At 51.6% G+C, this 26,860-nt stretch overlaps 2 protein-coding genes across 6 annotated transcripts; both read right to left on the minus strand.

Moving 5' to 3' along the window:
* Window positions 1-8,473: 8,473 nt before the first annotated feature.
* TXN2 (thioredoxin 2) lies at window positions 8,474-16,369 on the minus strand. Of its 4 annotated transcripts, none has more exons than XM_032105349.1 (4): window positions 16,306-16,326; window positions 15,556-15,740; window positions 14,413-14,536; window positions 8,474-9,624 (listed from the first exon to the last, which is right to left on the minus strand). In XM_032105349.1, the coding sequence occupies exons 2-4, from the start codon at window positions 15,738-15,740 to the stop codon at window positions 9,508-9,510; spliced, it is 426 nt and encodes a 141-aa protein (XP_031961240.1). In that variant the 5' UTR covers window positions 16,306-16,326; the 3' UTR covers window positions 8,474-9,507. The 4 variants fall into 4 exon arrangements, with proteins under 4 accessions (XP_031961240.1, XP_031961237.1, XP_031961238.1 ...); XM_032105346.1 differs by lacking the exon at window positions 16,306-16,326 and adding an exon at window positions 16,253-16,273; XM_032105347.1 differs by lacking the exon at window positions 16,306-16,326 and adding an exon at window positions 16,064-16,086.
* A 1,629-nt stretch (window positions 16,370-17,998) lies between these two features.
* Window positions 17,999-26,795, minus strand: FOXRED2 (FAD dependent oxidoreductase domain containing 2). 2 transcript variants are annotated; one of them, XM_032105340.1, is made up of 9 exons: window positions 26,659-26,794; window positions 25,677-26,222; window positions 23,982-24,233; window positions 23,223-23,492; window positions 22,370-22,536; window positions 21,565-21,730; window positions 20,815-21,056; window positions 19,782-19,952; window positions 17,999-19,028 (listed from the first exon to the last, which is right to left on the minus strand). In XM_032105340.1, exons 2-9 carry the CDS (start codon window positions 26,198-26,200, stop codon window positions 18,766-18,768), a joined length of 2,055 nt encoding a protein of 684 aa, XP_031961231.1. In that variant the 5' UTR covers window positions 26,201-26,222; window positions 26,659-26,794; the 3' UTR covers window positions 17,999-18,765. The 2 variants fall into 2 exon arrangements, with proteins under 2 accessions (XP_031961231.1, XP_031961232.1); XM_032105341.1 differs by lacking the exon at window positions 19,782-19,952 and adding an exon at window positions 19,681-19,781 and having other exon boundaries at window positions 18,946-19,028; window positions 26,659-26,795.
* Between the last annotated feature and the right edge of the window lie 65 nt (window positions 26,796-26,860).

Below are 26,860 nucleotides of genomic sequence, written 5' to 3' on the forward strand. Positions count from 1 at the left end.
TAGAGCATAAAAAAGAACACCCATTACTCAGGGGGCCAACAGGTGTTTTCAAAGGAGGCAAGTGAAAAAGGACACCTCAAAACTTTTACCTGCTTGCTGTCTTGGGGATATGGTAGGCAAAACGTCGTGTAACTGCGAATCAGCTGTGCCTTTGAAACACTGGGATTGTGGCTTAATGAGCAATCCCTCTGGTGTCTTCGTAAGTCTTGTTACTGTGCTGTTGGTGGACTGGGCAGGGAAGAGCCAAGGCTGGACCAGTGACTGCTCCAAGGCAGCAGCAGCAGAAGAAAGCCCCGGGGTGCTGGTCCTCAGCTGGCCACATCCACTCCTCATTTTACTGCAACTACATCAAGCCTCTGTCATAAGGAGCTTTGATGCTGCAGCCCAGGGTGTTTGGATGCCTGTCACAGAAGGACAAGGGGTATTGGGTAAAGACCTCCTTTGTGATAAGCTCCAGGCTGGAGCTGTAGTCTTACAAAGAAGAGGAAGCGAATGGAGATGTAAATCTGGGTTAACACAGGGTGAGGTGCTCAAAGGTCTGACCCAGATCAGAGTCAGGCAAAGTTTGTTCCCCAGCTATTGAAAATTATTACAGAAATGTAAGGTTTTACTACAAGTCAAGGGCAAGAATCACCAGCTCTTTATGTCACCCAGCTCCCTTTATTCTGAAACAATTTACGGACTGCTTAGGTGGCATGAGGAAAATATATTCAGGTCAGGTTTGTTCCAGGGATCAACATCTCCTTTTGAGACATCTTTGTAAATCCCAAAAGCAAAGCAGTGAGGTGAAATACAAACTCAGTTGATCTTTGCTATTAGCTCCACATCTGGATCTTCAGGACCCAGCTGGGATCCCCTGGGTTGTGTTGGGACAAGAAGCTGTGTCTGCACCAACACCCCTGCTGGATGTAGGTTCAAGGGCCCACAGTACGTGCACAGCCACCATGAGCCATGGGACCTTGTTCTCTGCCCAGGGCAGGGTGGCCAGTCCCACCCAGCTCAGCAGCCTGGAGAACCTCACCAGGCTTATCTGGTTGTGTGCCCTCCTCCCTCCCCAGACATACCCTCAAGGCCAGGTTTTCCTGCTTCACCCCAAAGGCTTATTTTTCTTATTTTAAAACAAACAGAGTTGTGTCTGTTTTGATTTCTAGAAGAAGGTTAGAGGGAGGTCAGAGCTGACATCTGGGCTGGAGATAACATTCCCGTCTAATTAGCAAGCCCGGGATAATGAGGGCCTTCCTGTCCCATCCCCCTGCCCTGATGTGAGAAAGGACAGCCAGCGCAGGCTGGTGCACAAATGGGGCAAGAGAACACCCTGTAGGGCAGCATTTCATCTTCTAGTGTCCCCAGCCCAAGTTCTGGGTTGCTGATAGGTGCCTGTGGGCGACGGCTGGAGGCTACTCCTCCTTCATCTTTATGAGGACACCATATGCAGGCACTCAGCCTCTGCAGACTCCTTCCAAGGCATTGGCCATGGCTTCCCGAAGTGCCAGCGGTGCTGCCATTCACCCTCTCTGCAAAGCAGGGGTTATGAATTTAGACACCCTGGGTGCTACCAGTGCTGCTGTGTGTGTGGCAAGAGAAGACATCGGAAGACACAACACTGGTGGGAGACAGATGAGATGAGAACAGTGAGGTTCCTGAAGCTGGGCTATCTGCTGCCCTCCCCTCAGCCGAGGGAGGTGTACATTGGCAGTTCCGTCCCTGCTCTCGGGAACTGGGTCATTTATCGGGGCAGTGCAGCCCGCCGGGCTGACACGATGCAGCTGTTTGTGCACAACAGTCCCGCGAAGAGGAAGCAGCCGCGGCCGGAGCCAGCTTTGGTGGGGATGCTGGGCTGGGGGGCAAAGGGGCAGAAGTGCTGGGGAGACCCAGTCTGTGAGGCTTCTGCAATTTATAGACATAGCCCCCTGCAGCAGGACACGGAGATGCTGGAATAAGGCCTGACTCAGACGGGACAGAGGCTCTCCGGCTGAATCACCCGAGCGCTGTGCGTTCCCTGCAGCTCCCCCACTGTGGGCTGACGGCGCTTGCAAAACCCTGGGAGATTACAGGCGCAGGCAAGCGTGGCAGGGGCTGAACTGCAGCCAGGCACTCTCCAGGTGAGATTACAACAGCGGGCGCATCCGCTCCATGGAAAACTCCGGCTGGCACCCCTTAGCAGAGCCAGTGACACACCAGCCTCCCTGCCTCGTCAGCTCCATGGCAGAGGGATTTGCTGCCAGCAGCCTCAGATTCCACCCTCAAAGGAAATGCCACAGTCTGTTGATTCCTTGGAGGGGACGTGATCATCATTCCTGGCCTCAGTATAAAACTCCAGGGAGGGAAGGAAGAGGAGGCAGGGAAACAGGGCTTGGGATGTAACACTGGCAGAACTTAGCCATCATGACCCCAAGCTGCAAGCTGGAGAAACGAGGCTGGGAACTGTGCCCTTGGGTCAGTCATGTGCTGCTGGCCACCAGGGGCTGGACACAATGTCACACGGAGGCACAGCATTGTGGGGGAGCAGCAGAACAGGGAGATGACAGCAGCCTAAGAAGTTTGCTTGCAGACATGGCCACATGCTGCCAGTTTCTGTGCCGCAGGCTCCAGTGAGACTGGCAGTGATGGGTCCCTTGCGTTCCTGCATCCTTTCATCTCAAGGATGCTGGTAGCTTCTGCCTTCGTGTGCAATGCCAGATTAAAAAAGCCCCAAACATGCTGCCTCCTGAGAGTTGCCAGAAAACTGAGAACTTGATCCCAAGGCCAGGGAAAGGGGAACGAGAACTAAACAGGGCCCAGACAGGTACAAGGGGGTTGGAGTGCTGGGTAACCACACTCCAAGTTTAAAACTTTTTTTTAAACTCCAAGTTTAGCATGAGAAATGCAGTGGTGGGTGTGATAACAGCAACCTTTAATTTTGCCTGAGCTCTATGAAAAGTTTCCATGCTCCTGCCAGGATTTTAGGATGAAGCCCATGGGAGCTGGCCTGGCTGGGAAGGGGAAGCTGGATCTCCTCAGGTAGTGAGCTAAGCTGAAATAGCTAGGCTGAAGGATCAGCCCCTTGAGAGCAGACCTGGCAAGCAAGAAGGAAGATTGTGGGGGTTTTGTCTTGTAGCTTCCTGCCAAAACCTGGCACAGCCATAAACACGAGTGCAGAACAATAATGTCTCCTGTCCCAGCAGCTGCTAAAGCTGTCACCTGGGAAGCTTCCTGCAATCAGCCAGTGGCAGGACGAAAAGAAGCTCCCACATGCTTTCCTGCAATTTGTCCTATGTCTGATCTGTGTTCTGCTCAGTCCCTGTCATCCTCCCTTCCCCCAGAGCCATCTCATGCTCCAACAGGAGGATGTGATTATGAAGACCAACCTCTGGTGAGGAGCAGGCTCATTGTTCAGCCTCACTTCTCCAAGCAGCAAGGAGCGCTTCTCTTTATGACTTCTGAGTCACCCTATAGCCTCTCCATAGAAAGTATTTCCCTTGGGCTGGTTCTGCAGGCACTGGGTAGACTTCCCTGGTACCTCAGAGATCCACAGCCCTCTGCAGATCCTCTCTGCCTGCCACATGTTGATGCTCCAGGGCTTACGGTGACCAGAGTTGGCAGGACACTGGCTTCTTTTTCAGACCACCGCACCTTTCCAAGGCGTTAATCTCTGGGCCTGAACAGTGCCATGCTGGATCTCTCCTCACGGGTAAGTATTTTTAGAAAGTTTGAGCTCAGAGTATGCAGTCACTTCTGAGCTATGCCAGGATGAAAAGAAAACAACCACTTCTGCCTGAACAATACCAGCACAGAACAAAAAGCCACTGTAAATGGGGTTTTTCGGCATCACTCAAAACTAGCCAAGCTTTGAAAGATGAAACTCACAGTCAAAAAAAGAAGAAAGAAAAAGGTTCCTAGTGAACAAGTGAACAGAAAGGGCTTTGACAGTTTACTTAAAAAGCCAGATTAAAGCAAAACGATGTTATATAAATACCAGCGGGCATGTTGGAGCTTGCACTGCTCCATCTCCATCCCAGCTGCTGCGACAGCCAGACCTGGGTTTGTTACCTGCTGCTGCCAGTGCCATGGCCCCGCGGGTAAAGCCACCTGCGAGGAAAGGAGCCGTGCAGTCCCTGTGCCCGCGGCTACCGGCCCTGCAGGAAGTGTTATTGCCTCATGATGGAGCAAGACAGCAACCCCGGGGGATGCATCTCCTCTCCTTCCTGAGGCCATGACGCTCTGTGTGCAGAGCCCGCCGGGACAAACACCCTCTCACTGACAGCTCTGTGGGACTGGCATGGAGGAGCTGCAGCCACACGGGTGACCAGAGGTCACCATCTCTGGAAAACACTGAAATCTCTTGAGCATGTTGTACCCCCTGGATGACTTGAAGTCAGTATTTCTGAGGACTCTTACCGCAAAAATTTCCTGTTTTTCAGGAAATTGCTCAACCACTTGTCCACTCGCAAGAGAGATGGAACCAGGGTGCCTTTAGCAGCAGAGCGAAGAGAAGCATGTAGTAGCTGAGAAGTGTACAGGGAGCTCAGCCTTGCCTTGGGTGGGAGAGCCAGCAGGGTGGCCCCTATCCTTTTCTGCCAACAGCTACAGCTGCTGGGGACATCTGTGAGCCACAGAAACTCCTGGCACTCTTCACAACAGAGAACAAGAGTATGTGAGTAGATAAACACATATATATATGTATACACCTACAGGGACCTTACCTCAAAGAAGCATGCAAGCCATGGAGAAAACCCATCCCTTTCAGTGCATTTTTATTGTGACTATTTGGATCACAAGGGCCTAGAAGTCAATGAGAGGTGGGAAGTTGGGTGCTGCCCTGTTGCCTGCAGCTCCCAGCTGTCCTTCTCCCTCAGGACACGAGCAGTTCCAACGTCCCCCTCTGGCCTCTCCCTGTAGGATGTTTCCCTGTCTCACTGCCCACCAGGGACCCCTTGCCACCAGGAAGGCAGTCAGGGCTTCTCCTCGCTCCATTCCCATTGGGATGTGGGCTGACACATTTTTAATCTCTCCCTGTAGCCCTCTTGTTTTCACCCATTTGGCTCCCCTGGTATAAGAAATTCAGGGTTTCCCCTGCTGCTCCTGCCTCCATCCTTCCCTGGCTGGTAGAATGCACAGAGAGAAAAAGCAACCAGGTATGCCTCAGCACAGCAGCCCCCTCCAAACCGCACCCAGCCTGTGGCTACCACTCTCCTGAGACCTGCAGTCTGGTTTTTGCCTGAAAAAGGTTTTAAGGGGAAAAGTGTTGCTGAAGATACACAGCTGCAGAGGCAGAGAAACCACAAAGCTCACAAGGGCACCCCACATCCTTGAAAAGAGCAGCAGAACACCACCCCTGTGTGGTGATGGACAGTATCCTGGTTTAGACTGGGACAGAGTTAATTTTCTTCCTAGTAGGCAGTGCAGTGCTGTGTGTTGGATTTAGTATGAGAATAATGCTGGTGACATACCAATGCTCTACTTTCTAAGCAGTGCTTACTTTAAATCAATGACTTTTCAGTTCCCTATGCTCTGCCAGTGAGGAGCTACACAAGAAGCTAGGAAGGAGCATGGCCAGTAGAGCTGATCCAAACTGGCCAAAGGGATATTCCATGTCATAGGACATCATGCCCATGTATATAACTGGTGAAGTTACCTGGAAGGAGCTAATCACTGCTCAGGGACAGGCTGGGCATCAATCAGCCAAGTGCTGAGCAATTATATTGTGCATCACTTGTTTCTCTTGTGTTTTCTCTCTCTTTTTGTAGTTTCCCTTTTCATTACGAGTATTATTATGTTATTCTTATATTTTGCTTTATTTAAATTATTAAACTCTTCCTAACTCAACCCATGGTTTTGCCATTTTTTTTCCCTGATTCTCCTCCCCATCCCACCAGGAGAGGTGTGAGTGAGCAGCTGCCTGGTACTTAGTTGTCGACTGGGGTTAAACCACAGCTTGAGCCAGGATGTGTTGCAGGGACAGGTGAGGAGGCCAAGAGACTGTGTAACAGGGGATCTAGCCTGGTTTTGGTCTGGAAGTCAAGCCTCTGGTAGTTTTATCTAATCTTTTTATTGACTAGACTATTGCAGCTGCTGTTACTCTTTAACTTGCAGGAAACTCACAGCAAGCACTTGCCACCATTTAGCAGTAGTTTTGAACTACACTGAGCTTAACATTGCTGCTAACAGCCTTGCAGGGCTGGAGAATTTAATTGCTGATTCTGTCTGAATCCTGTAATTACTTGGATGAGAAAACGAGGTGTGTGAGGGGAAGCTCAAAGTGATTAACAAACTGTTTGGGCCAACAGCCTGGCTGGGCTGTTGAAAAGGCAGTGTCAGTGGGGGCCATTTCCCTGTTGACATGGAGCTAGTCTTTGTTTTGTTCTTTGCACAGGAGGAATCGTATTTGTTGATAAAGCAAAGGATTTACTGGCCAGGCTGCCAAGGTCAGACCTCACTGGAACCAAACTGACCCAAACTATTCCCTTCAGAAGACCACATATACACAGCCCACTGTGTGCTGCAAGCCAAGCAACCTGAATTTTCCATCCTCTACCAGCCCTTGAAGCTGGTCCTGGCATAGCACCTCTAGTAGAGAAGACAGCAAAGCTCTCCCTCCCTCCTTGCAGATATTTACTATGAGCCAGAGCAGCTGGAGATTAACTCAGAGTTCAGCAGGCAGGCACAAACATCTTGGGGAAAGGAGCAGCTGTGTTAGGGCTTGATGCAAGTGTAAAGCCAACAGAAACGAATGGAAAACCTTTGCTTGCCTGGAATCAGGTGCCTTGGACAAGACTGTGAGGACAGAGGCACTATGCCTGATCCTTGGGGGAACCTTGGCGTTGGGTTCAAAACAGGCATGGGGAAGAAAAGCGGGCTTAGCTGAGCTTTGCTCCCCTTGGGAAGGCACTGACTGCCATGTCCTCTTAAAATAGAAACAAGGAACATTAAGAGCTGAGAAAGCTACTGTCATATAGACAGGCTTGGGCAGGAGAGCAAGTGCTTGACAGATCAGAGGAGGATTCAATGTGCTTAACTCCAAAAGGGAAAACAAACTGCATCCTCGCTGGAGAGAGGAAACATTTTCCCAGCTGACATAGGAAAAACAGCTACTGCTGAGGAATTACCCATTGCTTCAGCTCCCTTCAATCAGGAAAGACCAACATCACATTCAGGTGGCATGAAAATTGCTGTGCAACCCCTCTTTAGCCACTACATAAATACACTGCTGGCACTGCTTCCTGCTTGCACCTCCTGTTACTAACACTGCTGTGGGAATCCCTGAAGCCTTCCCCAGCAGCTGGCAAACAGGGAACTGAATTAAAGACCTGGCACAGAAAATATCCTTTTGCTCTGAGTTCTGTCCTGTCCTTTGGTGAAAACCTCGCCAAGTGCTTGGGGAATCTCAAGATGTCCCCAAAGCCCTCCTCCTCCCATCCACCTGTTACACTGTTCTGAAGGATTCCCACAGGGCACCACCTACATGGGTCTTCAGCATTTATCTCAAAGAAAACAGTTGTGACTTTCACATAATGCACCCTAAAGTGTGCTGGCACTTTAACAGCTAAGTGACACTTTAGCTCTGCTTTTCCTTAGAAGGAAGCAATAAAATAACTATTTTATACTGCCTGTAATTACACAATGCAAAGGCCCCGTGTTTTTTCCTGTTCTGTAGGATGGTAAGGCAAGAAAGTTGACTATTGTCGGGTATGTGACGCTGTTCCCCTACTTTTCCTGCTCATGCAGGAAAATGGAGAGTCTTTACTAGAAGTGTTTACTGGGCAGGAACACTGAAACTGCAGGGGAAATTGCCCAGCCTGAAACCTGAGGAGGTCAGAAGCAGCACAGCCTCTGTGGTCTCTGGAGTAAAATGAAATGCCAGTTTTTATCGATTGCAACCGACCAACAGCTCTTTACCAGATTACATCCAAGTGACATCACCTCTAGCAGCGTGCCAGCGGTGAGGTCAGCCCAGCCCGAATGGGAGGCACCCACCTCAGGGGACCAGTACCACCTTGTGCTGTGGCCCAGGCCCCAGGGTGACAGAAGCAGGTGGGAGCAGTGATGCCAGCAGCACTGCGGTTGCAGCAGGACTTGGATCACCACCCCCTGGCTCCTTCAAAGGTCATAAATTGTTACTGCAGAGGTGCAGAAAAAAAACTACCTCGCTGCTCACATGCCAGGGAGGTGAAATGGAGCAAAGCCAAAGCAGATTTAAGAGTGACTGAAGGAAACAGAAGCTGTGGTGAAAAAAAAAAGCAGCTTGTACATAGTTATTAAGCACTTACAATGTTCTCATGCAGCTTAGATAAGCAAGCTGGAATTAAACAGTACAGTAGTCATCAGTGCTGGTGCTGTACTCTGCCTGCAAGCACAAGAGGAGGCTGGCAGCACTCAGAAGCCAGGTTGACAGGAAACAGGTGTATGTGAGGATGAGGAGGAAGAGGTTGGAAGGGCTGAAAGCTGCTCGGATAGAAGCACACAGCCGGCACCGTTAGTCCAAAGGTCAGAGCAATTGAAGTCAAAAAGCTGCCTTCTGGCAGGGCTCACCTGTGTGAGCACATTTAATTATTGACAACAGGGACAGGGAGGCTCTCAGGCTCCACACGCTGGGAAGGGGCAAGAAAAGCACAGGGGGAGCGAGCACAGCTCAGGTTCCTCATGTGCAAGGAGCAGCTGTTCCCCTGTGCATGAGAGGCGAGTCCTCCCTCTGCCCCCTGGATCCAGCAGCACACAAAGGGGGTCCTACAGGCAGCACTGAAAGCCCCATGGAAGCAATCCCCTACTTTGTTTTTCAGCACATTAACTTTTAGTAGGGATCAAGTCATAACCTGCACTTTCCCAACCCATCATTAGAAACTGTGCCGCTGATACTCCCAACTCACCTCTCTGGACAGACAGATTTCTGAGAATCAAGTTTTATTCTCCCAGCTAGACAGCAGTGACTGGTAGAAGTTCTCTACTGCAGACATACAAAAGGAGATCCATAAAATACTTCTCCCTATTTTCACTTATAAAATTATGATGGGAGCTCATGGATTTGTGGAGGACATGTACCTGTCCCAGCAACACAAGGACAGAGGACAAAAGAGACAGGTTTCACAGACAAGGCAGAGACATTCTCAGCTTTAAACAAACCCACCCAGGACAGGTATGTACCATCATCTTGCAGGGAGCAGCTGCCCTCTGCTCTGGGCTATCAGATGTGAGGCAAAGAGAAAAACATTCCTCCTCTTAACTCAGCAGCAGCAGCAGCTCTGCACGTCAGCTCTTGGCTGATAAACACAGGCTCCTAATTCCAGCCACATTCCCCGTTTTGAGAATAAGCAGCCCTTGCTCCTCAGCGCCCTTTACAACTACTGCTGCTCATGAGAAGGGGGAGAAGGAGGGAAGGGTTACAACATTTTCCATCTCCTAAAAACACCAAAAGAGAAGAAACCTCTGGGTTGTAAGGGCAGGCAATTGACCTGCCCTCAGCTCTCCCAGGCAAGGAATGCACAACATGGACGTGTCCAGAGGCAGAGGCAGAGGCACAGCCACCCTTTTACTTCAGGCTCCAATGAGTTTCTTGAGGAATGCCTCCAGCTGATCCTCATCCTTTATGCCGACAAATTTATCCACAACGTCTCCGTTCTTCATAGCCAGCACAGTTGGCACTGCTGACACCTAGGGCAAGAGAAACAGGGAGACAGGTGAGCAAAGCCTGCAGGAAGCCAGCTGCACCCAGTCCCCCAATGGAAGTCTAAGGAAGTGGGTACAAGGGAGCTGAGCACGCACTGCTCTAGGGTAAGATGTCCACTCGCAAAAGAGGCCAGCTGAGCTCCACGTTCCTCCTCTCCCTGTGGCCTCATCTCTGCACTGACTTACACCACACTGCTCAAGTCAAGGCTGAGCTGCGTTTTGAATTTAAGTAAGACCCAAATTTTTAAAGACAATACCAAAGCTAATACAAAAACAAGGCAAGGCTGTTTCCTCCTCTCCAGTACAAATGCTTCTTCTCCTTCCCTTTTGTCCTATCATAAGCGAACACATCTAGGACACCTCTCAGACATGATGACCTTTGGACATTTTACGGCCATGGCAGCAACAGACTGGACCTGTGTTCTTCTCCAGACAGGACTGGAGCTCTAATCCTAAACCACCCCACCATTGCACAGGCAGATTTCCTGCTCCATCATATTATGGCAATGACAATCCCCTCCAACCCTTCTTCCTTTTCCACTTCTGTTTTCAGTGGTTTATCTGGTCACACACCAGTGGCCATTCACTGCAGATCCCTGGTGATTAGGTAAGAAGTGAGAAAGTCCCTCTGACCAGAGCTAGCAGGCAGCTGTGCTGCTCTGGGCGCTGCTTTACTAGCCCAGAACAAAGTTCTCTGGGAATTATCCAAGAGAACAGTGTTGGAAATGACAACACTCCCCAGGGACTTGCTGGTTGACTGGTGACACCAGAGACCCCAGGGACATCACTGAAAGAAGGAACAACCAGAGCTTGGAGAGCTGCAGCAATGGGAGATCTGATCACATTTCTGACCCCACAGCTTTGATGCCCTTATCTCTGCAGTCTTGCCTCCAAAACACATCCTGTCCTTATCTTGCCCGCTGACTCTCCAGCCTGTGGGGCCTTCCCATGTGCACTGCCAGCCCTGCTGCCAACAAAGATCTGCAAATCCCTCTCAAAACCCATCAGAGGGCTGGCTTTTCTCCCACTGGGAGCCTGAGATGAAAGGGCCATTCTGTCTCCCCTTCCCACCCAGCAGTCCAGCGAGGCTCCCCGCAGTGTCCTTCAGGGCTTGTGCAGTCTCATCTGAAGGGACGGGAGCGTCGGGGCTGCTCAGTGCACGATCTTCAGCTCCTCCTAGTGACTGCAGGGAGCAGATCCAGAGGGCTTGGGCCCCAGCACTGGCGATGGTGCCAACACATTCCCGTGCGATTTTAGGAGAGAGAAAGGATGCACTGCACTCAACTGCTCCCTCCCTGAGAAGGGCAAACCTCCATCGAGCACAGTTGCTCTGGTTCCATCCAAAAAAACCAAGAGCCGGCCCTTATTAGGGTCTGGGTGAGAACAGGCAACTCTTGGAAGCTCTACAAAGAAGCAGCCAACACCACGTTGCCAGGCCCTGCAGGCTGACCAGTGCACCCATGAACTTCACACGGCCTCGATCCCTCTGTCTCTTTCCCTCTTCATGCTGGTGAGCAAATCCCAAGAAAGAGTGGAAGGTCTGGGGCTGGTGCTGCAGAGCCAGACAAGAACGAGAGTCACAGAGCAACTTTCCTCTGCTCAGAAAACACGATGATTTTGTCAGCTTCCTTCCTGCCAGCTGCAGCAAGGGCAGCCTGTTAATGGAGCATGTACTTTGTTTTGCTGGTTGAGAAACAAATGTCATGGGAATTTCTAGAATGCAAAGTTGAGGGCATTTTTTTCTTTTTTTTTCCCCCCATGTCTTTTTTTGGGTCCCATCTGCACTGAACCTAAACAAACTTTTCTCCTCCCTCAAGAGCATTTCTACAGAAAAAATCAGTCTGCTTTTGATTAGTGTTGACCACACAGATAAATAAACGAACATGGCCATCCACGTTATTCCTGGCAACACCCATACCAAGGGAATTCTCTCCCATCTGAAACTTTTATACAAGCTCAGATGCCACACATCAGAGCAGGGAGAAGGATTTCACCCAGGTCTCTGAGTGAGGCGGTAACAGGATGGAGCTTCATTCATGAATGACCATCTCTGTACCCAGCAGCTCTCCTGAGCTCCCCACCCACAGTGGCCAGAGAAGGGGCTGCCCTTTCCCAGTCACTACCACAGAGGCAACTGGCCAAGGCAAGAGATGAATCTAAAGAATTTTAAGAGACTGCAGATAAACAGAAGTATTTCTTCTCCCTTTCTGCTCTTGAGGTGAGAGGTCAGGAGCTGGCTGGAGCAGTGGAGAACGCCCCCAACTAGAGATGGAAGGTGTTAGATAAAGCAGGGAGTCCCCAGAGAAAGAACTTTTGTGCTGGGCATAACAGGACGGGGAGGGGCACTGGGGACATTGCTAGTTGCAGGAAATGCATCCGTGCTTTGTGCTAAGCCAGGATGGCTGAGAGCCAAGGGCTTGTGTAAAGGAATGCACCAGCATTCCTCTGCTCTTCCAGGGTGTCTCCCCCTCCCGCTGCCTCCCCCTGCACCAAGGAGGCTGCTGAAGAGGACATTGTGCAAGCAGGCAGCAAGGTGGGGGCTGTGTGTGTGCATGGGCAGGGGAATAAACATGGATGGAGGGAGACTTCCTGGCAGCCAAGGAAGGAGTTGTGGGGGTGGCATGGACACTGAAAAGCCCCAAAACAAAGACTTCCTCAGCGTGCAGACATCTGATCCCCAATGGAATGGCTTTAAAACAAATGTTTTCTGATTCCTCCTAAATACCACCTTTGGTTTTCCTGATCTCTCACAAACACTCTATTTGGTCGCTCTTTGATCTCGACTCGGTGCCTTCCCATCAGCCCTCACACTTCTCCTTACACAGCAACTCCACAGAAGATGAAGCAAAACCAAGCACATGCTCAGCACACGAACCAAACTTCTGCCTTGGAAAGGATGCTTCAAACGATCTGAGCAAAGAATTCTCCTATCTCTGTTTGCAGCTATGGTACTTGCAGACATTGTCTAGGGATGGTGTTTCAGCCACGGGGATAACGGCCAAGACAAGGCACACACACATCACTCCAAAAGTGGAGGAGGCCTTCTTGCAAAACAAAAACTTCATCATGTTTGTGTATAAGGTTGCAGAATGAACTGCGAGAAGGTGACCCTTCCCTGCAGCCCCAGTCCTACCTGCACACAAACACACACAGCGGGCAGCGCAGCTGCTCCCTCGGCACCCGGGGGAAGAGGACACGCAGTGCGTCATCAAACCTGCACAACTGGGGACTTCCAGCCTCTTTCCACCCACAGACCTTTCTCTGCGTGCACACACCCTGCTTGTTGTTTCCACTCATCTGAGATTATCCTCTTGTAATCCCAGCTAATTCTATCTACTGGAAAGCCTGGAACAATACATGAGTTGAACTAATAATCTCTATTCTCCTTAGCGTGGTTGCTACCAGAGCCTTCCCTGCATCTATTAGGATTTACATGCTTTTAGATCATCACTAAAACCACTTCACCCTCTTCAACTTCTCACCAGCACCCCTTGAGCTATGCAGCTTTTGGGCTTGCAGCAGCTAGCCCTGCTCAGGAGCCAGCAGACATCTTCCTTGGCCCAGGGTCTATCTGCCAGCATGCCTCCACCCTGGAGAGCACCGGAAGCTCTCGTGCTCAGCTTGTGGGAGCTGCAAGTCATGACTGTGGCCACCAGCTGTGTGGACATGCCACCACAGCACAGGCAGAAAGGTCTCCCTGGGGAAAGAGTGGGAGGAAACAAGCTGTTTCCACTTCCGTCTCCTTCTGGCTCGGCAGGGTGTGGGAATGGCATACAGCGTCTTCTCCAGGCTCAAAAAAATGACAGCTTGCTCAGGAAGGAGATGGTTCACACTTTTCAGGGCAGCTCAACAAGCTTGCTGTGCTAGTTGTCACCTTGGGAGCAGGACTTCATCTGCAGAGGGGGAGCAGATCCATCTGTGTGATACCCAAGTGAAAATGAAGCACTTTTTTTCCCTGTAAAACATAACAGCAGGATGCCCCAACTCCATGGGCAGAGTGGTTGTTTACAAGGAGAGACAACAGAGGCAGGCACTGCCCTCAGAGGGGCTTCTGTGTTTCTTAAACTACCTAATCACTGACAGAGGGGACAAAGAAATGAATCATGCAAAATAAGCCATGGCTTTCTCCAATCATTCTGCTCCTTCCTGGGAGAAAGGCAGCATAGGGAACACAATCAGCAGTACTGTCACACACTTACACCAAGCTCCTCTCCTTTCAAGAGCAGGACATGTGCTCCTGTTGTCTATGTGTTTTTTCTGACCTGGCTTCTACCTGTCCAAATAAAACTCACCGTGTCTCCTTGTGCTACAACTTAAGGATGGGACATTATGACCCAGCTAGAGATCCTGAACAAGGAAGGGAAAGAGAGGACAGGCTGGTTGCACAAAGAACCATGTTCAACAGCAGTGCAGAATGGGGCTTGTTATTTCATGTTCTTGCCCTGCACCTGAGCAGCCCCGGCTCGCAGCAGAACTCCATGTGTGCTCCAGGCCCCTCGAGGCCAGGGAAGTGTTTACACTGACAGATGCCTGCAAGGCCTAGAGGACACCTCCCTGCAGAATTAGAGGTGGGGATGCTGAGCACGACCAGCAGAACTGGAGCAGAGCTCAGCACCAAAATCCACCTACTAACAAGTGACCCAGTGGATCAGGAACCCGTAGGCTCTGGGCTTCCCCTCCCCTCCAACACTGCTGCTGTGCAGGCACAGCCCTCCCCAGGGAGGCACCTTTGCACTGCCAGCCAAAGAAAGTCTGTGCTCTTCCACCTCCTACCTCGTATTCGATAGCAAGGTCTGTGTGATCATCAATGTCCACCTTGGCCATCAGCACCTTCCCCTCCTGCTTGGCCACCAGCTTCTCTAACCTGGGGCCTAGGATCTTGCAGGGACCACACCACCTGATGGAGCAAGGAAAGAGAGGAGACATTAGGAGAGGCAGGTGCAGCAGCAGCCATGGAAGGCATGCTGGTACTCCAGTGTCTTTACCACCATTGCTGTTCCACTCAAGAGCCAGCCTGGAAATACAGTTCCTGAACCACAGCTTAGAAAAACAATTCTCTCACAACAGAGCTGTCAAAGGTGTTAAGGAAGCTCTGTATCACATTTCAGGCTTCAATTAATTGTTCTGTCCTCCCTGGATGATCCCAACTAATGCTCACTTTGGTTTGTCAGTTTGGTTCATTTAGAGCAGAAGTTTTTTGGCTGATTTGTGTTCTGTTTGCCCCAAATCAGCTGTTACAGGCTCACATGACAATACTGGAGAACTATGAAAATACATGAAAACCCCAAAGATAATCAGTATTGTTAATCCAGTGGATAACATCTGGGAATATTTTTACTGGCAGGAGGATGACAGGATTTTCATTGAAGACAAATACTGTCATTGGTGTCACATGGCTGTTAGTAACACATAAAGGCATTTGCTATAAAAAGCCTCAAAACCACGCAGCTTTAAGAAACACGGAAAGACACAACATGACAACAGTGAGGCACTGCAGGTGCAGAGCTCTCCGTGGCTGTTAACAAACTTTAATGTTTCTTAGAGGACATTTCATCCATGAAGCCAAACAGGGCAGGTATCAAGAGTTTTTTCCTGAAGCATCTTTTGTAGGATGATGCAACACTGGGGCTGGGGTAACAAGTAAGCACCTGGAAGGTGCAGCTATGCCACCCTGAGGAATGCCTTCCTGGCACTCCTGTTTGACACTGCTGCAGGGTGTAGCTATGAGGGAAATCTTCACAGATGGAGACTGACGGGCAGAAGCGTTTTTCAACACCAGACTCCACAGCTTGGGAAGTCCTCAGGCATGCTCCTCCATGGTGTTCCCAGAGTGCCACCACATCAGGAATGTCACACAGGGACACACTGGCATGGGTGATGGTGGAGAGGGGTGCAAGAGCCACGGGTGGAACTTACTGCGCGTGGAAGTCCACCACAACGGGCTTGGGGCTGTTCACCACCCGGTCCTGGAAGTCGCTGCCATCCTGCACATTGAAAGTGCTCCTGCGGCCAGCTGAGGTGCCAAAGGTCCTGCCGTGGGATGCCAGGGGGCTCCGCGCGGGGAGGGACAGCAGCCGCTGGAGCGCCAGCCTCTGGGCCATCTGTGGGGAGAGGTGGCTGGTGGGCTGGGTGCACCCCATGGTTGGTCCCACTGCAGCAGCGCCCTGCTCCGAGCCCCCTCGGCAGGACTGTCCCCGGGCCAGGAGGTGTCCAGGACAGACGTTTATGGGATATGACATGGGAGTGCTTCCTGCCCCTGTGTCCAGCCCCTGCAGCTCCAGCCCCACAGCCACGGGACCCCCAGCTAGACCCCGCCTCCTCCCCGCTTACAGGAGACAGCCCCAGACACAGGGTCCCCGTTTCCCTCAGCCCTGCAGAGCAGAGCTACCCCCACCGCCCGCTCCTTCCTGCCCACAGGGCGGACCCAGGCCGCGGGATTCCCACTGCCCCGACAGCGCGGGGCTCCTTCAGCTGATGTCCCAGCAGCTCCCGCAGTGGCACAGTGCCCCGTCCCCCAACCCGAGGGGCGGGAACAGCCCCAGACACAGGCGCCCCGCTGCTCCCCCCGCCCGAGGGCAGGCGTACGCAGCCAGGAGAGCCCCGCTCCCCTCACCGGGCCCGCGCCCCGCCCGCACCTTCCCGGCCGCGGAGGTGACCCGCACACACCGAGCTTCCGCCCGGCGCCCCGCCCACCTGCGCCCCGATTGGTCGCCGACGCCGGAAGACTGAGACAACCAGGCCGGTCGCCTTCCCAGCCGATTGGCAGCCGCCTCAAGAGCCGGCCACCTCTGATTGGCTGTCGTGTCTGTCCATTAGGGCATTTCGCCCCGCCCCTGGAGGGGACGGAGGGATGTGCTGCGTGGGGCAAACCCTGGCTGCTGATTGGCGGCGAAGCCCTCCAATGAGCGCCGCGGGCGCACCACGAGGCGCGTGGCGCCTTCCGCACGTGGCGCGGGCCCGGCGGCCCCGGTCCCGGTCCTGATCTCGATCTCGATCTCGTCGGCTGGCGGCTCTCTCCAGATTGCTCAGATTGTGGCTAGGCAAAGGGCCACCTGCTTCTTTAAGCTTTGCTGGAAGCGCACAACTCTACAATCTCCCAGACAGCAATTAACTCCCTTCCACAACGCACCCTCTGGGGCAGGGCACCGGGACCAACCTGCAGCCCTGCACTCAGGGGTGACCACAAACTAGCATGGCCCATGCCACCCCCCGGCCTCTGTAACCTGATGGAAAATCGTTTGGAGCCGGCGCTCCCTCTCCCTTGCCAGCTCCAGCATCAGAGGAGCTCAGCAGGAGCGAGGCTGAGAGCAGTGCTCACCCTGCAGCACCCAAAGCAGGGAGACTTGGATCCTTACTCCCCCTGTCCTGCTGGAAGCGAGTGGCAGGAGAACAGCTGGAGTTTCAACTCACAAGACGCTGGGAGATGTGCACAGTGCATGCTGGAACTGTTGGTGGGTACCAGTTTTTTCAACCATTGCTTTTCTAAGGGGAATCACAATTTAAGGCAATACATACAGATCCACAATCTCTTGGGGGAATTTGAGGATGGAAGAGGAAACATCTGGAGAATGTGCACATCTGTAGGTACAACGGGGATGCACTCTGTGTCAGTGCATAGAGGGAACAAATGAAACAGGCTCTTGGTGACAGCTGGTCAATCCAGTTCAGCCACAGGCCCTTTTCTTCCCCTGCACAATCCCAAAATAAAAAGCCCATGGTGCCGAGGATGTAGCAAATACTAGCACCACCCAACTACAGGCCACGAGAGCCATTCCTGGACTGGCCTTAGAGCTGGGGCAATGGGATGTAAAGGCCACAGAAAGATGCTGATTGATGCCAGCTGAGATGATTGTTTCCCTCTCCAGCTGCATGCGAACAGGCACTATCTTCCAGCAGCAGCACTGCTTGCATAGCCCAGTGTTCTCAAAGAAAGCAAGAACTCCTCTGTCACTTCCTTCACCTCTTCTGCTCCCCAGCCTCTCCAAGGAACTGGCGTTTTACTGAAACAGCAGCTGAATTCAAAGGTTTGGGAGAGCTTTAGGTACATGTAAGGTACAGCCCCCTCAGTGTGGAAGAAAAAGTGAGTATTTTTCAAGAAGCTAAAGGGTTGGAAAAACGTGTGTAAATATAAGCCTGTTCCCTGTCACCCCTCCTCTATTTCCTAGAAATCATAGGGACATTATGAGGTCAAGCTCGAAACTGCTCTTGCTTTGCAACTCCAGGGCCATGGAAGGAGTCCAGAGGGAGGTGACAGGCAAGCGTACATGGCTGACGGGGCAGCAGTAAAGTGCAGCAGCCTCCCTGTCAGTCCCTCTAAGATCTCAAGGTGACTGGAGTGGAATAAAACAGAGAAGGAGCATTTTAACAACATCAAACTTTGTTGATGGGACATAGTGCAAATAGGAGAAATATTGATCATGCTTTATAAAAGATAGGCTAACCTTCCAGGCTGCTTGGTGTGGGAGAAGAAAAACATGAGGACAGCAGAGCCAAACTCTGTAAGTCTGTGTCCCAGGCATTCCAGGCAAGCTACTCATCTGTCGTGGAGGAAAGAGTCCCTTGTAGTGTTCTCTGGGAAATTCTCCTTCCCCACTCAAGCTACACAATTGCCCTAACTCAAATGCAGGAAAAATACCAGGAAGTTTGCCTGGAGTACCACTTCAGGATTCAATGCAGAAACAAATCTTCAAGTATACACAGCGTACAGCATCCAGGGTCCAGAGAACAGCCTCAGGGCTGCCACAGGGTGTGAGCAGGTCACCTCTGAAGGGGAACGTGACATCTGAAGTTTCCCAGGCATTCCTGCACTCACTTCTGTGACCTCTGTATGTCGCTGCAGATATTGGTCAGTGAGATAAACACAAACACCATCTTCAGGCAACTCTGAACTCTGCAAGGACAACGTGGGAACCTCAGCATCACTGGATTTTGGTCCCTCACTCAATCCTTCAGAGCATGTTGGTCCTCTTTGTAACAGCAAGATCTTAGCAGGTCTTTGGCAACTCATGATCAGTGGGAGGCATGGGGATGGAAAAGGGACACTGGAAAGGGCAGAATCCTGCTGTGGATCTCTGTTACAGTACTGTCAGAAGAGCACCTATGGATTTCAGTGTGGAGCAAGAAAGGTTAAAGCTCATCCTTGGCATTAACAAGATGCTGCAGAGGACGAACTGGTATCGCATGATCTCTCAACTGTTCCTGTGACCCATCGTGGCTGTCAGGGGGTCTGTCACCCAAAAAGTCTTTGTGAGTGTAATCCTGGAGCAACCCAGCCTGTACCGCGTGGTGCCGGAGCTCCTGGCTCCCCACCAGTCCCTGCATTCGCAAGTACCCCTGCTGGCAGAAGGGAGGCAGCTTCTGACGGGTGAAGGCAAACAGGAAACAGGACTCTGCAGGGGAAAGGATCAAAAATTAGAGTCAGCAGAGAGACCCTGTAGGGAAATAGTCCCATAAACTATCAGGGACTCGTTCAAAACAAAAGGCAGAGAGGATGAGGGAAGACGGCTAGAGTTTCCCACCCAGTACCCTGCCCCAGCACAGCAATTGACTTAATTCTGCAGTGCTCAGGAGATGCAGAGAGGGATTCCCAACCTGCACTTTGAGAGAAAAAGGAGCTGGATTTGAGTTTACATCCATCTGGCATCTTCTTTGTGCCACAAGATGGCTTCCCTCTGTGTGCCACATGGGCTTCCTGCAGGTGGGTCACAGACGGGTCAGGGAGGCAGCAGAGGCTCTTCACCTCTCACATCACAGCACTCCCATTTCCCATGGGAAAGCAATCCAATCACCAGTACAAGAGATCTAGTACACAGTGGCACAAAGAAATGTTCAGATAACGACGAAGAAAAGAAAGCTGCAGCTAGAAAATAATTGAACCCAACCTTATATGGCTTTCCCTAAATCCTGGCATGCCTGGGCCAGTCTTTTTCTAATGGTGAACAAGAGCAAGGACTCTTTAGGAACACACACACAGAACGGCACTTTGTACCATCTGGTGAGTGCACTGAGGAGGTGTGACTGACAGTGAGACAAGCAGCTTACCACAGGGAGATCTCAGCTATTTGCAGAGGAGATCGCTCCTGTCACTTGTTCCTCACATTCCTCCTCCTCTTTCTGCCACCTCAACCCTGTGCTCAAATTACCTGCAAAGAAATTGCGCAGGTCGGTGCTGAGGCAGTTCTCCAAAAACCGCCTCAGCGGCAGGATGTGAGCATTCGGGGCTGTCCAGTCTGTCAGAAAGTCCTCCACAATGTGATGGATGGCATCTGGCCGGGGCAGAGGCCAGTCTGGGGGACGGAGTTTCATCCCACGCTCTGCCAAGAGAACATTAAGGGAGTCTCTTAGAAGCAAAATGGCATTAAAAAGAGCTTGGGGAGTGGAAAGCAGCTGTGACAGCTGTTTCCGCTTTTGTCCTGACCTTTTAATCCATTACTTTCATTTGCAATCCCCTCTGCCAGCTCTGTCCTCAACAGCCCTGCCACTGCACAGCTGCCCTCTGTCCCTGCCCGCAGCATTCCTGTCATTTCACTCCTGTTCCCCCTGGGCAGGGACTGCCAGATGGGCTAAGCTGCTTTAATGCTGCTACCCATCATGCTTATTTCTGTGCAAGGCAAGCTGGACCCTGACCCTAGGTTTCTGGAGATGAAGACTTCAACACACTCATTTCCTAAGGAAGTCTACTCCGAGCCTGTTTGCTGCTGGATAGAACACTCTTCTTCAAACCCTTGCCTTTGGCTGCCTCGATCGCTGTGTGACCTCTCAGACCTAGGCCTGCCACAGAGAGCAGCTTTCTCTTGGCAGCAAGATGGCCAAACAACAACAGCCCAGCCTCATCTCTCAGGCTCTGCAAGTACACAGAGGGTGACAGCCAAAGGGAAGAACTGTTCCTCTTTTTGAGAACGGGGAAATTTCCAACACGCCTGTTTGTTCCTGTTCTCAAATGTGAGGTCTCAATTCCCCTCCTCCCCTCCCCATATCATCTTACCAATGGAACTTTCTTGCCAACTCTCAGCACCCTTTTCAGCTCATACAGTGGTGGGGGGTGTCTCACAGGATGGATATGAAGGAAGTGGAGAAAGGGGAATAGTGCTTTCAGGTACCACCCGCACTTCGGCTCTGATTCATCTTTATCCCTCTTTGTTTTGGTTGTGTCACATAATTAACAGGAAAGCTTACCTGTTGGGAGGTGTTTGTAATAGTAAATAACAGGGTGTAAAAAGTTGGACTGCCAGGCATGCTGCGCCTCTCCCACAGCACGGTTGTAGTAGAAGACATCCTTGTCAGCCCCAGAGAAATTCCTCCCATACTCCATGATGATGACAAAGAGCCCATTGCGAGCCTTTCTTCCCGTCTGCATTTCCAGCTCGGCCAGGACTCCAACAGGGTACTCTTCCAGGTATTCAAATGCTGTGGCATTCCTGTGAATTGCAAACACACCATCACAATTTTCCACCAGACAAAGCCAGCTGGGATCCAACCCACCCTCAGGTGGTTGAGGCTAAAGCCAAAAGATCATCAGATAGTAATTTTGTTTGGTCATTTCAGATCTGGGCTGGACTTGATGCAGAGCTTATGAAGGCTGCAGATACTGTTACAAGACACCAGTGTTTTCCTGGATTATGGGATTCTCTCTACAGTAGCACTGCTCAAGGAAAGTTTTTCCCCGGGGTCAGTAAAAGGATACTACACCTCTGAGCCTAGAGGGAAGGTCTAGAGCATTTCAGCCCTTTAAGAGGGAGAAATAGTCTGCACAATTGGGCACCAGCTGCAGCAGTGGTACAGGTTTGGGGTGGCTGCCTACACGATGGTAACATCCTTAGGCAGCAACAGTGCAATTTGTGTGGTGGCACCACAGGAAGCAATGGTAAAGAAACAGAAATGAAATTATGGAGGTGCAGTGCTGGGAATAACTACTCACTCACTCACTCTCTCAGCAGTATGATGTCAGCCAGGACACTGAACATCTGGTAGAGGCCTGAGGCCTCGTTCACTCTCTTGATGATGGAATTGGTCAGCTGTGTAATAGGGTAGACTGTGGATGGCCAGGGGACACCGTGGTGACGGTTTTCCAATAGGCGATGGACTGCCCGAGCTAAGACATGGCGAGAAACAAAGACAGCTTATTTAACAACCCAAGCTTATGCTTTAAGAAATCCAATCTCTGCACTGCAGCAGGACTCAATAAACAACCTTTACAGCTCCTCCGTGCTCAGGATCTCCCACCCCAGTCGCTGGTAACTGCAGTGGAGATGCCCTCGGAAAGCTGATGTGATGCTAAGTGGTGGGGGAGAGGGTGGGGGTCCTTGGGGATATTTTATTACTTCTCAGCAGTCCTTTAATGACAAGGATGGGCACACACACATAAAGAAGGACGTTCTCTCCACTGCCCACAGCTGCTGGGTTTTAACTCCACAGCGCAGACCTCTCACCCACAGCCTGTCACGAGGCAGAGCATCTGGCAGGAAGAAATCTATTGTGTTACATAAATAACAGACAGCAGGCAAGAGAGACACAAGACAAAACAAAGACAGACAACCAAAAACTTCAGATATGACCCCAAGTCACTTCTCCTCCACTTCAGATGATGCAGCTGCAGCTTGACTATGTTTTGTCCTTCTTATTGCCAGAACAACACTAAGGGCAATCTCTTTCCAGCAGTAAACTATGGATTGTTCCTTTGAAGGGAGGAACAATTTCCACCTCTGCCCTTTCTGTACACCCCAGTACTCACTTGTATACCGGAATCCATGGATGAAGCCCCCAGCAGATTTCCTGAAGTCAACTGAATGGCTAGCAGTGCCAAGAATAAAGAGCCCCTGAGTGCCTCTGGATTCATAGCTGGGTTTGATCTGAGGATACTTCTTAATATTCCCTTTTCCTGGCATCAATCCCAGGGATCTGATGTGCAAAAGAGAAGAGCAGGCTATCAGGAAGGACAGGAGTAGAAAAATAAAAAGGGTTTCTGATATTCATTATATTGCAGCCACTGCAAGATTCTGTTTCATACCCCTGCTGCCTTCAGTGGCATTTACTACTAAAATGAGGATCTTTGGAAGATAAGGGTGTTCCTCCCAAGATAGCCCTGGACAAGATCTAATTCTCAGCTAAGCCACTGACAGTGAATTTTGGAAGACAGTGAAGTCAGCAGTATCATTTTCAACTGCAGGATTTACCAAGGTGGAGTGAAGGTTGCATCCTCAGGGAATGTTTTTTTCCCCAACAAAACCTTTTCGTAGTGATCTGCATCTTTATCATCCTCATTTCAAAAAAAAACCCTCTGTCCATGTGATCTGGCAGGTCAGGATGTTAAGTTCTAAAGGTACAAGCTTTTCTGTGTCACTCAGGTCTCATTGCTGCCATCTGCACAGCCTCAGAGCCTGTTGGTCAGAGGGCAGTGACACACATTCCTACTGGGACACAGCCTTACCTGCACAATAAACAAAGGACTGTGCAGCACCAAGCAGCTCAGAGCACATGGAGGTCCAGACGCTGCTGCCAGGAGAAAACCTGCTCTTCCCTTTCCTCCCTACTCAGGCCCTTCAGTCTAAATACATTTTTTCATGGAGATCCTGGTTCTCCCTCACCTATTATAGATAGAGAAGTCAAACTTCCAGCCCAGGCAGCGGATGACACGGTCGTAAGGTGCGCGGGTGGCAAAATTGTCCAGTTCGTCCTGAGGGAGGGTGATGGAGTCAATGCCTGCGCTGATGTTCCCGTTCTCCAAGTAGAACCGCAGTGTGATGTGCAGCTTTCCCTTTTTGTCCTTAACGATAGCCAGATCTTCCAGGTCGCCCTCCAGAAGCCCATCCAGAGATTTCAGCTGGTAGGTGTCCAGCAGGCCGTTGTTAATTGCTCTACGGAGAATACAAGAATGTAAAGAAGGGAGGTTCTGTCTTAGCTGCTGAAAATGGGATCACTTACCAGGCATACCAATTCCTCTTCAGTGTAAAGGTTATCCCCAGAGCCTCAGGGCTCCCAGGGACATCACAGGTAACACAACCTCGCTGTCCTTGCAGGATGTAGCCACCCTCCTAGCTTTCCTCTATGACTGGAAACAAGGGAATAACTTGAGAGCCAGTACATTTTAAAGATTACAGCTTCCAAGTGGACATGCTGCTATTTCATACAGATCCTAAAAAGCTCTCATCAAGCCTCTGTGTTCAGTGACTGCAACCTGGATTGCTTTAAACAAAGGACCTATAGAAGGCCCCATATTTCCCCTGTGACCCCCATGACCACAGCACCACCACCTGCACCAGTCCAGCCTATGGCCCGGGAAAGAAATGATTCTCCTTGTTTGTATTCCAGCTGCATTAGAAAGGGGAATAGGAGTGGTTTCTCACCTCAGATCCCCGACGTAGTGGGTGGCCCACGAGAGGCGCACGCGGGACCGGCTCACCATGTGGATGAAATTCGTGACACCCAGGATGTTCTCCGCTGTCTCAAAGGCTGAGTTCCCTCGTCCCAAGATCAACACGGTTTGGCCAGCGAAGTCCTCTGGGTTGATGGACACAGTCTCGTAACCCTCAACATACTCTGAGCCAGGAAAGTTTACCACATTGGGAACCCACATCCCAGCAGCAACCAACAAAGAGCTGCAAAAACAGGGACAGCACTTAGAAATGCAGGAATTTCAGGAAGGGGGCTCCATCTCCTCATTCCTTCTTCCTCCCGCCATGGAAGGTGGCTGCAGTGCGACCCCCACAGTGACACTGTACCAGCTGCATAGGCCATGGTTTCAAAAGAAACCTCTACCTAGCTTCAGCTAATGACCTGCTCCTCTCTTCCCTGTCCTCAGGATAACTGGGAACACTGTTATATATAGCATTAGTCAGTGTGGGTGCTGTATGTATGCATCTCCCTCGCCTGTTCATGAATGCAACTTCTACTCATATGAACTCATTGACAATATATGTAATATAACTTCACAGGTTGATTATATGTTGCATAAAAATGACTTTGATTTAAAATTTGAGTTGCCATTTGGCAGAGCAGAAGTAATTTTAAAGACAAATAGGAAATAGTTTCGATATTTTGAAATGTAACTCCCAGTCATAAAAACACGTTAGCAACACCACTAATTGCTAACACCAAAAATAACTACACTGATCTTTTTATATCACTCCATAAGAGCTTCTACTTGATTCTTGAGGAAGTTTTTGTGACTTAGATGGAAACACCAGGCAGCTGAGGCAAGCAGCACTGCCTGCTGTCCCAGCCTTGCTTACACAGCGTCCCAAGAGCAACTCGCTCGCGGTACGTGGGTGTCCGGGATTGCCTTCTGTCCCCTTGGAGCCTGCCAGCAGCACACCGGCAAGTGACAGCCAGCACGACCTACTGTCATAGAGCTGAGGTTCTCAGGAGAGGTGAGAAACATACTCCATATGTTCACACGAGTAACTTCGAGGTTTTTAGGAATGTAGCTCAGTGGCAGTACGGGATACACACACGTAAATAGGATGAGTGGAAAGGGAATTCAGTGACCAACAGCCTTGAGGGTTATTTCTCACAGTCTTTGCCCCTGCAAAAAAAGCCCCGCTTTCCTCTGCTTCCCCCCTGTGTTCCAGCTCTGTGCCAGCCAAGGACTTCACTTGTCTGGGACACACCCCTGAGCACACGCGGGAAAACAGGAGTGAGATGTCACCGCACTGACTCAGTCCAGTTTGTAATAAAGGCAGTGCTGGCTGTGAGTACAACTGAGTTACTTTCTTCACAGACAGCAATTATCTAGTGATAAAACAAAAGTGATTCCAAACATACCTATGAAGGACAGACCCTGCAGTGACGGCCATCACAGCCAATTTGCGTCTGCCTGCCAACCTCCTCAGCTGCCCAAAGCAAAACACTGCTTGTGAAAGGCAATGCCTTCCCAGGAACAGTTATTCCACCCATCCACCTGCCAATCCCTAAAAAATGTTCTCCACCTCTGATGGTGCTTAAGGCTCTAAGAGGCTGTGAAATCTCCATCCTTGGAGATACTCATGCCTCAACAGGGCAAAGCTCTGAGCTGTGTGTCAAGCCCCAGGTTTGCCCATTACCTGCACTTGTAGTTCTTCCTGTCCTGGTCAGTCAGGAGAAAGTAATGACCGTTCCAGGCCTGCTCATTCTTCTCCAATGTCACGTGGATGATGGCCGTATTGTACTGAACCTGCAGCTTCAGCAGGGAAGCAAAGTCCTCCAGGTAACGCACCATGGTGTCAGCGCTGGGGAAGAAGTCGCGAGAGTAGTGTCGGAAAAGCAGCCGCCGGTCGTGGCTGAGGAGCGAATTCCAGTCATGGCGGAGGTTGAACTCACTGTTGGACTTGCCTGTATACTGCTTGTTGATGCTGATGAGTTTGCGGTGCCGAGGGTAGAGTGCAAAGAAGCTGCCGGGAGCGTGGCTCCGCTCGAAGACGATGTAGTCCCGGCCAGCTTGCTGGAAGAAGTAGGCCGCCTGCAAGCCTGCGGGGCCGGCCCCGATGATGCAGTAGTCGTGGTAGAGGAACGTGGCACCACTCACCGCGAAAAGGCTGCCCGTGTACAGGGCCAGCCCCAGGAGCGTCCTGCAGACCGCTGGGGCCATGGCGGGGCGGGCACAGCTGGCCCTGTGAGCAAGAGGACCAGGAGGCGTCACCCCAGGGGCTGCAGCCGCCCCACAGGAGCCCCCCGGCCGCACCAGGCCTCGCCTGTCACGGCACCCCCTCCCACAGAGCGGGTGGTGGGGCGGGGCCCTGCTCCCTGCCAGCCAATAGCAGCAGGGGTCCCGGGCCTTCCAGCCAATGGGCGCGCAGTGCCCCCGCCCACAGCGCACAGGTGGCAAGGTGGAGCAGCACCTGTGGACGCGAGTGCGTCTGCGCCCCACCAGCCAATGGGGACGGGCGGCCCACGCCCCCCAGCCAATGGGAGATGGGCTGTCCCTCGCTGCCCTCCCTCCCTCGCCCATACGGTCCCGGCCCCGATGCCCCCGCCCCCGCCAAACGGCGCACGTGCCGCGCGGGGCCGCCGCCGGCCGCCCGCACCCGTCCCGCCCGGGGGCCGCACCTGCACCATGGAGCTCCCGCCGCGCCGCTCCTCCCGCTCCGGGCCCTTCCCGCTTCGCTCCCTCCTCTTCTCTCCCGCGCCGCCCGGGCAGGGCGGGGCGGGCACAGCGCTGCCTCCCGCCCGCTGCGGGGGCGAGCGAGAGCAGCGGCGCGCTCCCCGCGTCACGTGACGCCGCCACCGCCGCTTCCCGCCGCCGGCACCA

This window comes from Corvus moneduloides, chromosome 4 (genome assembly GCF_009650955.1).
Source record: "Corvus moneduloides isolate bCorMon1 chromosome 4, bCorMon1.pri, whole genome shotgun sequence".
NCBI classification, from domain to species: Eukaryota; Metazoa; Chordata; class Aves; order Passeriformes; family Corvidae; genus Corvus; species Corvus moneduloides.

What these genes read in the sequence shown, in the direction of transcription:
- TXN2 (XM_032105349.1), bottom strand. Translation starts at nt 15,740, where the DNA reads ATGGCCCAGAGGCTGGCGCTCCAGCGGCTGCTGTCCCTCCCCGCGCGG. An exon ending in GTGGTGGACTTCCACGCGCA is followed by an intron (nt 14,537 to 15,555) that starts GTAAGTTCCACC and finishes TTGCTCCATCAG; the next exon opens with GTGGTGTGGTCCCTGCAAGA. An exon ending in ACCTTGCTATCGAATACGAG is followed by an intron (nt 9,625 to 14,412) that starts GTAGGAGGTGGA and finishes CTCTTGCCCTAG; the next exon opens with GTGTCAGCAGTGCCAACTGT.
- FOXRED2 (XM_032105340.1), bottom strand. Translation starts at nt 26,200, where the DNA reads ATGGCCCCAGCGGTCTGCAGGACGCTCCTGGGGCTGGCCCTGTACACG. An exon ending in GACTTCTCTATCTATAATAG is followed by an intron (nt 22,537 to 23,222) that starts GTGAGGGAGAAC and finishes TTTGCACATCAG; the next exon opens with ATCCCTGGGATTGATGCCAG. An exon ending in CCATGGATTCCGGTATACAA is followed by an intron (nt 21,731 to 22,369) that starts GTGAGTACTGGG and finishes GCCATGTCTTAG; the next exon opens with CTCGGGCAGTCCATCGCCTA.